This window comes from Oryza sativa, chromosome 1 (assembly GCF_034140825.1).
Source record: "Oryza sativa Japonica Group chromosome 1, ASM3414082v1".
Lineage (NCBI taxonomy): Eukaryota > Viridiplantae > Streptophyta > Magnoliopsida > Poales > Poaceae > Oryza > Oryza sativa.
The window spans coordinates 17,900,938-17,911,325 of record NC_089035.1 but is presented as its reverse complement, the minus strand read 5'-3'; the positions used below and the strand labels follow the sequence as shown (position 1 = coordinate 17,911,325).

Genomic DNA, 10,388 nt, shown 5'->3' with positions numbered 1-10,388 from the left:
GCTTCACATGCAGCCAAGACTTGTTGTGAGATCAATATAGGTGCTCTAATCGGACGATTAATCGTGCCTGATCGCCAATTAATCGGACGATCAAATTTCTAGTCAACCTGATTGAATGAATGCCCATGATGGGATGATTAATCGTGATTAATTGGACGATCAGATAAGATTTCTTTATAGATTCATTAATTAATTGTTCTGAGGTGGATATCAATTTGATAGTAGATCAATATCGATAGGTACGATAATTTGGTCTTTGGTAAAAAAAATGTGCAAGATATAACGTGAATGGAGAGAAGAGGAGAAGTCACGATTGGAAGGCAAATGTTCGTGAAGATAGGCACATATATGTATCGTACAATGTCCTCTCCGCTTGTCGAAATGCAAATAACATCATCGGGGGATATGATCATCAGTTCACGAGAACAGAGGAAGAAACAAAAGCTAAAAATTAAAACCATCAACAGCCCGATCGAGTTTGCATTACTAGATACACACATTGCAGCCTTCCTTCCCTCTCTCCATGTATCGATATATCAACCCGGCCACGCACAAAACATTTGTTCATTCCCTACTCGAGCTGCGCGTACCACACCCCTTGGATCTTGACATCCTTGGGCACCTTGGCGCCGAGGTCTGTGTCCGACGGCTGCACGCTCTCGAAGACGCCAATCACCTCGCCGGTCTCTGGCTTGCTCTTGGTGACGCTCAACGTGATGTTGCCCGTCGACGACGAGGCGTTCTTGACGTTCTCCTTAGCGAGCTCCTCCTCGTCTCCTCTGCCTCCGGCGGGGAGCGCCACAGCGTTGTCGTAGCCGGTAGAGCCACCGCGGCCCTTTGGGTCGAGGAAGGACGAACCACGGTAGCTGGGCACGAGGAAGGGCCCGCCGAAGCTCTCCGGCTTGCCGGTGGCGACCAGATTCTTGATGGTGAAGAGGAACGGCACGCGCTCGCCTCCCGGCAGCTGCACGGTGACGGCGGCGTAGTCGATTCCGTCCTTCTCCTCGAACTTGATGGTTCCGTCGGAGCTGACCTCGAGCGGGCCCTCGATCTCGTCGAGGGTGTAGGTCAGGCGGGTCATGAGCTTGGTCTTCTGGAACTCGGGTGGCGCGTTCTTGGCCACGCCCTCCGCCTTAACGGTGAAGGACGTCGGCTCCAGGCAGAACTTCTTCATGTTGTACTTGCCGGCCTTGAAGGCGAAGGAGTCGACGCCGCCCTCCACCGTCGGGCACTGGTTCGCCGTGCCGGTTCCCTTCACCTCCATGTACGTCTTACTCTGAATCTCGTCGAAGGTAAGCCTCCTCGGCACGCCCTCCGCGCTGGCGCCCTACACCGGCCGGCCACCACATGCACGGCGTTACATATATAGTAATTCGATCGTTTCCACCTTGGCCTTGGCCATGGCGCCATGCAACATACTCCTAAATCCTAATTAAGGTCTTACCGAGACGAGCAGAGCTGAGGTGGCGAGGGCGAAGCCGGCGAGCTTGGCGGCATCGGCGCACTTGTTGGCGACCTCCCGGATGTCGGACTGCAGGGAGCACGTGATCCTGCCGGCGGCACCGGTGTCGACGCCGAACGCCCTGGCGACGTGCGAAGACGGGCGCGATGGCAGCGCGGCGGAGGAGGCCCGGCCGCCGAGCTTGGCCGGCTGCATCAGGGTGGCCGCGGCTTGGAGCGATGCTGCCATGTCCGCTCGCTCGCCTGCTCAGCTCTCAGTTGGTGGGTGGTGTGGCCGTGTCCGTGTGGGTTGTATCGTGAAGGGCGTTTTGTGAGGGCGGGACAGTGTTATCTATCGCAGAGCAAGGGGGGCAGAGGAGGATAAGAGGATTGGATAAGGCGTGGCCTCCCATTGGTGGCTTGGGGCTATGGTGATGCTGAGCTGGACGTCGACGTGGCACGCCCAGGTGCCACTCCTTCCCCGGCGTGTGGTGGTGGGCTCTTTCATTTGTGGGGCTGGCGCTGTGAAGATCCTACTTCCAGCCAACGAAGGCTTGCCACGTCAGGAATGGAAGAGACAAACGAACCTATTCTCTTGAAGGCACAGGGAACCCAAAGAAAATGCTAAAAATTAAAGATCTCGCTCATAAGACCGACATTTGTAATGTGTTAGATGAAACAGGAATTATAAAAAAAAAACATTGGGCCTTACATCGTTGTAGATGGAAATGGTCAACAGCTATTTGTAAATTTTCCTAACTGAATCACATTATATATATATATATCCACAACAATAGAGTAATACTTTTCTCATCTATACTCTTCTAGAAATAGACAAACAATAGAGTAATACTTTTCTCATCTATACTCTATGGTGGTGGCTGTTGGTATTTGCTACGCATACTGATAAATCCGTAAGCGCACAAATAATGATGTAGCATTTTCTCTTAGAGTATTTTAAGGGTATCAAAAATAAAGACGTGTGTGTACTATCTACAAACAGAATTCCCCCAAGGACAACAATTGATGATAAGATTGGCAAGAGAGGATTCATATGGACTTCACTAGTTGACTTAAGTTAAAGATAGAACTCTATCGTATGTTTCGCACCGGCTATCCCTTAATCTGTTAGGTTGAGTCTGGCCTTGAGCTATATGATATGCCCGAACGTGGAGGGATGCAAAGTACGGGCAGGGCTGTCACCACCTGCTACCCACCTCACTTTGCGTGGAGCACACAATCTCTAACCTTCCACAGAAACTTCCTTCTTTATAGAGTCCTAGTACTAGAGCAGTTGCAACTAAGCAACGAACCCGCATCGATGAGAATATTTATCACTCAAGTAAACTAAGTAAAAAAAAACTTTACTTTGTTGTGTGTTGTGAAGTGTGTTGAGCTCCTCCTTTCATAGTGCCAAATGATGGTTGTAATGGTGATTAGTGAGGTTGGTGCACACATAACAGCCATAGTCAATCCAATGGGGAGCTGCCACATTGAAAGGGGTAGCCAGGGGCACCACGGCTTGTTCAGCCGAACTAGGCCTCCGCCTTCTGGCCACCGATTTTGGACAGTTACTGATACGTGGACTCTTATGACGGTTAAAGATGGTTTGGCCCTATCTCAAATCGGTTTTGACAGTCAGGTGGGCCCTTTAGTTCTTGTGCTCGCGCTTGATTAGTCAGATGGGCCCTTTAGTCCTTGTGCTCGCGCTTGATTGGCCAGAGCTTCATTTTTGTCAGATGACGGATGTATTTTTTCCTTATTTGACCCGCATACTTATATGTATCAAAACTAATGGAAATGGTTAGTAGTAAACTCCTACCACTAAGTTTTGATAGTGTATTTTATTTTTTTAACGCAGGAGTTGATGGTTAAAGTTTATACTTAACGTCAACAATGGCAGTGAATCCGCCACCACATCAACTCCATTTTATTTTTTTTATCAACTACTCCTTATGTACTTTATTTTTATCTAAGGGACAAGTGTATCCATAATTCATTCTTATCCATTGCAAAGCATGAATATTTAGCTAGTTATAAAAAAAGCAACAGTATAGTAACAACTTTAAAAGTGATTTTCATATAAACAAAAAAAAACATGTTTTTAAGGTAAAACCGATCTTTCAGGAATAGATCCTCTACGAAAGTAGATAGATGATCGTCATACATCTCTTTTGTATATATTTTGTGAAAAACTGTGCTAGCTCACCGAACTAAATTCTGTAACATATGCTTTAGTCCCTAATTCGTGTCTTCACACATATATAGGGTTTGTTTGGGGGAGCGTAGGATTCCGAGGAGCAGTTGGGTGGTAGTCAGCTCCTCAGAACCTGGAAAAGCTGGGTTTTCCAACTTCTAACTTCTAGTTTATTTCCTCGATTTTACAACTACAGCTTCTCAGAGTTTAAATTAAAAGCTAGACTATTTGGAGAAGCTTCTGATTCTGGGAGAAGCTACAGCAAGTAGAAGCTCTCCAAACAAGCCCATACTTTGTATCTAAGTCTGCTTCAACACTTTATCTCCATCTATTTGAGATTAATCAACACCAAGACCAACAAAGGGAGAATCTGCATGTGTGGATAATATATAAACAAATTCTCCACAAGTACATTTGCTCTAAATTCTGTCTAAATTTTGTAACATATATAAACATCCTCTCCGAATTAAATTATGTAACATATGCTCTAAGGGACCACCTATATGTTTGTCGATAAATTTTCTCCTACAAATTTGACAGATGCAATTATAGTACAATCGTAGTGTAATTACACTGTAACTTGCATGTAAGTTTCACGTAATTTTGAATTGTTAGATATATTACAAGATTTGTTCTAATGAGGAAGAAAAAAAATCACAGAACAAACATATGTGAAATGATTTGTTCCCATGACCTTCATTTTACCGAAATAACATGTTACAGAGAGATTTTTAAAAGTTACACACAAGTTACAGTGTAACTACATGTAAGTTACAGTGTAATTACACTACGATTGTACTATGATTACATCTGTCAAATTTTTGGGAGAAAATTTGTCGTTAAATATATAGCACAATTGGGAGAATTTCGTTTCTAAAAAAGTTTTAGGGAATACCATGTGTAGGCCCAGGCGCCCAGCCTATTAACGACCCAACTAGGGCCTGTTCAATGCGGGACTTTCAGCTTCTCAGCCTCAGTCCGAGTCGAAGGCCGTAGTAGATCTTTTTGCTCGGTGAGAGAACCCGTTAACGGTGCGCCGCTGCTTTGCTGTTGCTGTGTCGTGTGGTCGTGACTCGTGTGACTCGGTGCGTGAGCATAATCCACACTTCCACAGAGAGAGCAAGACGAGGTGAAGCGGCGCAAGCAACAGTGCAACACGCCAGGCAACACGGAAGCGACTAGCGAGCGAGATAATTATCATCGTCCACTCTATCCGCCTCCAGCTTGCCCCGCCTCGGTCCTCGGAGGTGTAGGAGCGACCGACCATGGGGAGCGCGGGGGCGCTGCTCTCGCACTCGCCTCCGGGGCTCGGCGGATTCCCTCCTCGCCACCATCACCACCACCGTCTCTCCGTCCTCCGTTGCGTACCGCTCCTCCCCTCCCCGGCGCCCGAGCCCCTCAGCTGTCGCCACGGCCGGCACCTTCGCTGCGCCGCCGTCGACGGGGGAGCCGGCCGGGAGACGGAGCGTCCCTCGCCGCCCGCACCTCAGAGGGAGGAGTCGCCGTCGGGCAGCCTCGGCGCAGCCCTCGAGGACCCATCTCCTCAACCTGGTGTGCCCCTTATCCTTCTCCCTTTATGTTGCCGATGGTACCTCAAGTACTCACTAGCGAGCCGTTTCCTTGGCTGGAACAAGTGTTGCGATTGAACTGGGAACTGGACAGCTGCTTGCTAAAAATCATGAGAAAAAAAATGTTACGAAGGGAATGAAGAAACTTAGTAGAACTTCAGGCATCCTCCTGGTGTAACCATACGTGCTACAGATTTAACAATCAACGCAATGAAACTGTAGATTAGGAATACAGTTTTGCATAGCAATACCAACTACAGATTTAACAAGTCGCTTAACATGCAATAGTTGCTGACCGTGAGCTTTCATTGATTCATTTGAGCTTCATATATATGTTCGTGAAATCTTGTTCTGGGTATATTGAGTACTCCCTCCGTTTCACAATGTAAGTCATTCTAGCATTTCCCACATTCATTAACATCAATATGAATGTGGGAAATGCTAGAATGACTTACATTATGAAACGGAGGAAGTAGCTAAAAAGCAGGGGGCTATCCTCCTTTGGCATATCTGATACTAATATCTAATTACCCCACACCCAAAAGACAGAAAATCTTTCTAGAGTGCAAAACCCCAGCTTTGAGTAGCTAAAAAGCAGGGGCCTATCCGCCTGCGGCATATCTGATACTAGTATCTCATTACTCCACACCCAAAAGACAGAAAATCTTTCTATAGTGCAAACAAAACCCCAGCTGATAAGCAATAGAGATGCATGTGATGCTATATGCTTGGTCAGGTCAGTCATAAGACGTGAAGGCTATCTACAACTGGTCTTAACTCTGTAGTTATGCTAAGGAAATCTGCTCTGAATATGTAGTTCGTACAACGGTACAAGTGGGTTCCAAATCTAGTCGCTTTTGTTCTTAACCCATCTTTATGATCACCCATTATAGATGTCATTTGTATAATCACCTGTTAGAGTTCCAACATTTTATAAAACCATTGATGATCTATTATGCATTTAATTTTGTTTTCCTTCACTTGATAGTTACTATTTTTGAAACAGTTATGCTAAAATTAAGTTGTCACCTTATCATTGTATCAGGATTTAGTGAACCATATTTTGAATAGCAATGCTATATCAGAAGGGCCATTTAGTATGAGAAAAGCTAGATTTTTAGGCTCTGCTTCAGCCTTTAGTGTTAAACAAACTGAGTGGCCATGTGCTACAACTGACTCAAAGAAATGTTACCGTAAGTTGCTAAGCACGATAAAACAAAGTCAGTTAATGTGTAAGCACATACTTTCAAAACTTCAACTCAAAGTTTGCATAATATAGTAACTTAAACAATGAAATCCATCATGCAGACATAATTGTCATTTAGCATAATATATTTTGCATAATATAGCATAATTGTCATAATATCCTTAAATCTGGAAGTTAGGTAAAAACTTTCATCCAATCCACAAGCCACAACAGAAGAACCCCTAAGTCCTATGTGTGTATGCTTCCAAACATCCACAGAAGAATCAGATGAAATTCATCATCAACACTAGCTGTGTCTTTTGTAGGAGTAAAGGAAACAACTGGAAGAGTTGAATGGATGAAACTTATACAGTTTTAGATTTGTTGTGGCTAAAATCTTTAGGCTCAATTTTCTAGAAGTATTAAAGAAAAATCTATGTCATTGCATTGTACTTATCATAACTATTTTATTCCCATTGTGTATTTTTCTGGTGATAACTGCTACATTTATATTCATTGTACAAAATGCCCTTAATTAGTATTATACGTTGGTGGAGTTCCTTTTTAGAGTACTTGACAACTCAAATTTAACTTGTACAGTCCAAAATGGATCTTTTGGAGGTATCACAGAGGATGAAGAACAGAGTAGCCTGTACAATTTTCTTTATCCGAGCAAAGAGCTACTTCCTGATGATAAGGAGATGAGTATATTTGATCATCTAGAGGAACTTCGTGACAGGATATTTGTCTCAGTATTGGCTGTTGGTGCTGCGATACTTGGTTGTTTCGCTTACTCCAAAGATCTTATTAGAATTCTAGAAGCACCAGTTAGTGTTCAGGGTGTTCGGTTTCTGCAGCTCTCTCCTGGAGAATTTTTCTTTACAACATTGAAGGTAAAACTCTTAACAAATTAACATGACATACTCTAAATGCAAATTAACTTTGTAAGTTTTGCATCTCCCTATGGAACCAACCTTGATGCTTGAGTAAATTTTGCAAAACTCCAACTACTTTGATAAAACTATCGCAGAAGTACATATTTAAGCCACATCATTACAAAACTACAAATTTAGGACAGTATCACAAAAATAAGTAGATTTGGAGTTTTATGGTAAGCCATGGTAAATCTGTAGTTTTGTGGTATTGTGGCTTAAATCTGTAATTTTGTCATGTTTTTGTCAAAATATTTGTAGCTGTGTGAAGTTTGCTGTTTCTTATTAAATGTTTCAACAATGTGCACTGCACTTTGAAGTTGATCCTGGTCCTGCGTGGTGCGTAGCACATGGACTGGTTTTAGTCTGGGGAGTCTATCCGTTGTAAAGGCATTTAGTGCAAGCATATTGTCATGGGCATTAGGCCATAAGGCCAAGGCCCATAGGCAGCCCATACCAGTTAAGTTAGAGATAAGATAAGATTAAGTCTTACTTAGAGTTCAAGTTATACCATCTATATGAGGATGTGATTGTGTCTATTATCGATTAAGCAATGAATATCAATTAGTCTAATCTCTCCCTCCCCACAATGTTCTTCTCCCTAGCCTAAATCTACATCCCTTCTCCAGGAGCCGACACCACCCGGCTATCCTTCCGGCGGTGGTTATCTCGTCATGGCCTCGGGTCGTGACACATATGAACTGTACTGTAGCTATCAAAATGACTATCATTAAGATTGAAAATATTTAAATCCTCCCTCACATGGTCAGGAAGCTTAAACACAAGTCGACATGTGTGGGACTGTTTTTGCCTCCCAGGCCCCCATATAATCACAACACAAAACTGCAAGTAGCTTCATTTGCCTATGCCTGTTGAAGCTAGCTCAGGAAGTTTCTCACTTCTGAGTGCCATGGGTAGCAAGATTGGTGCAGAAGGAAAGGAGGTGCAGGTTTATGACTCGTGTTTTTATTACGTGTACACTAGGCTCACATTCACAAAACCACACAGTAATGCACACTGCCTCACTCGTCTATAAACTGCTCTAGAGACCACTAGAGTATATAATCATATTCATTATAATTTTTTAATCAATCTTCTTGTGTACTAGATGTTAATGACGCTTATATCCTCTCATGTGGTCGTTAAGCAATTCGACTCTTGCTGACATTGTTATTTCAATGATGTGCAGGTCTCTGGTTATTGTGGCCTTCTACTTGGGAGTCCTGTTATTCTGTATGAGATAATAGCATTTGTTCTTCCGGGTTTAACAAGGGATGAACGTAAATTCCTAGGGCCCATTGTTCTGGGCTCTTCTGTACTATTCTACCTTGGCATTTTCTTCTCCTACACGGTTCTTGCTCCTGCAGCATTGAATTTCTTCGTGAACTACGCAGATGGGGCAGTGGAATCGTTATGGTCGATTGATCAGTATTTTGAGTTTGTGCTTGTGCTTTTATTCAGCACAGGATTATCTTTTCAGGTAAACACATGGTCTTATAAGTTTTCTTTTTTAACACAGTATCAAGGTTGATTGTTGTCATATTGTCCTCTGTTTCCACATGTTGTTGTAATTGTAGCAAACATAGTAGGAAAGCCAGTTCATGGTAACCATTACTTTATTGACGATTGAACTGGTTCGGAGGGTACTGCCTCACCTTCTGCGAAGATCGTCGTCCAGATTTCTCATAATAGAATAATTTAATGGGTGACTGCAGATGGTTAATCTCCATCTTTAACCTGAGTCTCTACCTTCTTATCATAAAAATATAGAGATTAACTCAATCAATCATAGAATAATTATGTAATCTGTTGTTCTTGCGGGTGCTTTTGTTCAATCCATGGTTGTAGTGATAGGGCAAATTCAAAGCAACTAGGTAAGTAAATTCTATGGACAAGGTTACAGGATATCTTGATCTTGCATAATCTACTCGGTTGCCAATTGGTGTTGGAACCTGTATGCTTGAACAAATCATTATTTGATCTAACTGTTTCAATGCTCATTGACTTGTTATCTGGTGCTAATATAATCATCAATTAAATGGCTGGTGTGGAAACTTCTCTAGATGTTAGTGATCTGAATTATCAGTCTGATTTACTGCCGAAGATAAAGAAAGAGAATAATTGTAGCAGGACCATCTCATTAGAATGAATATATCCCCTCTCAAAGCTGAATGAACATAATATCTTGTATATTTTTATAGTTTCCATGCTATTTTTTCCAGGTCCCTGTTATCCAGCTACTGCTGGGGCAAGTCGGTTTGGTTTCTAGTGACCAAATGCTTTCCATCTGGAGATATGTTGTTGTTGGCGCTGTAGTTGCTGCTGCTGTGCTTACACCGTCGACAGATCCGTTGACTCAGATGCTCTTGGCTGGTCCGCTGCTTGGCCTGTACTTGGGTGGTGCTTGGATGGTCAAGCTAACTGGTCGATAATTCCTACTAGTATTTTGTATTAATTAGCATCATAGTCATGGCGGTGGTTCTGGACAAATCGCATTCCCCATTGTAACATAGTTCGTATAAAATTAACTCTTTTTTTCTCTTCAACAAATCTCATAAATATTGTTTTTCCTCTTCTTTTGTTCTCCTACATGCTCCTGAATCTTATGTGCTCCCTCCAATCATCTATTTGACGTTGGGAGAGCTGATGACTAAGATCTCCTAATGTCAAAAAAAGATTGGGAGTACATATGCCTCTACACTCAAAAAGATGTACACAAGCAAGGAGGGGTACATTTTTAATACTCCCTCTGTTTTAGGTTATAACCTCTGTTTTAGGTTATAAGTTATAAGACGTTTTGACTTTGGTTAAAGTTAAACTGTTTTAAATTTGATTAAGTTTGTAAAAAAAATAATAACATTTCCAACCTAAGACAAATTTATTATGAAAATATATTCAATTATTGATTTGATAAAACTAATTTAGTATTATAATTATAAATATTACTATATTTGTCTCTTGAAACAGTTTGATTTTGACTAACCAAAGTAAAAACGTCTTGTAACCCCTTAAACGGAGGGATTCAGGAGCGGAGGGATTCAGGAGGGAGTAATAAATAATTCATT

At 42.6% G+C, this 10,388-nt stretch overlaps 2 protein-coding genes across 2 annotated transcripts; one reads left to right on the top strand and one right to left on the bottom strand.

Moving 5' to 3' along the window:
• Nucleotides 1–313: 313 nt before the first annotated feature.
• On the bottom strand, nucleotides 314–1,921 carry LOC4324479 (oxygen-evolving enhancer protein 1, chloroplastic). Its single transcript, XM_015763107.3, has 2 exons — nucleotides 1,445–1,921; nucleotides 314–1,327 (listed from the first exon to the last, which is right to left on the bottom strand). The coding sequence occupies exons 1-2, from the start codon at nucleotides 1,688–1,690 to the stop codon at nucleotides 572–574; spliced, it is 1,002 nt and encodes a 333-aa protein (XP_015618593.1). The 5' UTR covers nucleotides 1,691–1,921; the 3' UTR covers nucleotides 314–571.
• Nucleotides 1,922–4,695: 2,774 nt separating this feature from the next.
• On the top strand, nucleotides 4,696–9,899 carry LOC4324478 (sec-independent protein translocase protein TATC, chloroplastic-like). Its single transcript, NM_001428112.1, has 4 exons — nucleotides 4,696–5,188; nucleotides 6,992–7,284; nucleotides 8,513–8,803; nucleotides 9,546–9,899. The coding sequence occupies exons 1-4, from the start codon at nucleotides 4,903–4,905 to the stop codon at nucleotides 9,753–9,755; spliced, it is 1,080 nt and encodes a 359-aa protein (NP_001415041.1). The 5' UTR covers nucleotides 4,696–4,902; the 3' UTR covers nucleotides 9,756–9,899.
• The last annotated feature ends 489 nt before the right edge of the window (nucleotides 9,900–10,388 follow it).

Coding starts and splice junctions, on each gene's coding strand:
- LOC4324479 (XM_015763107.3), bottom strand. CDS start 1,690: ATGGCAGCATCGCTCCAAGCCGCGGCCACCCTGATGCAGCCGGCCAAG. Junction 1,328..1,444: donor CCTCAGCTCTGCTCGTCTCG/GTAAGACCTTAA, acceptor CGGCCGGTGTAG/GGCGCCAGCGCGGAGGGCGT.
- LOC4324478 (NM_001428112.1), top strand. CDS start 4,903: ATGGGGAGCGCGGGGGCGCTGCTCTCGCACTCGCCTCCGGGGCTCGGC. Junction 5,189..6,991: donor GGACCCATCTCCTCAACCTG/GTGTGCCCCTTA, acceptor TAACTTGTACAG/TCCAAAATGGATCTTTTGGA. Junction 8,804..9,545: donor GCACAGGATTATCTTTTCAG/GTAAACACATGG, acceptor TATTTTTTCCAG/GTCCCTGTTATCCAGCTACT.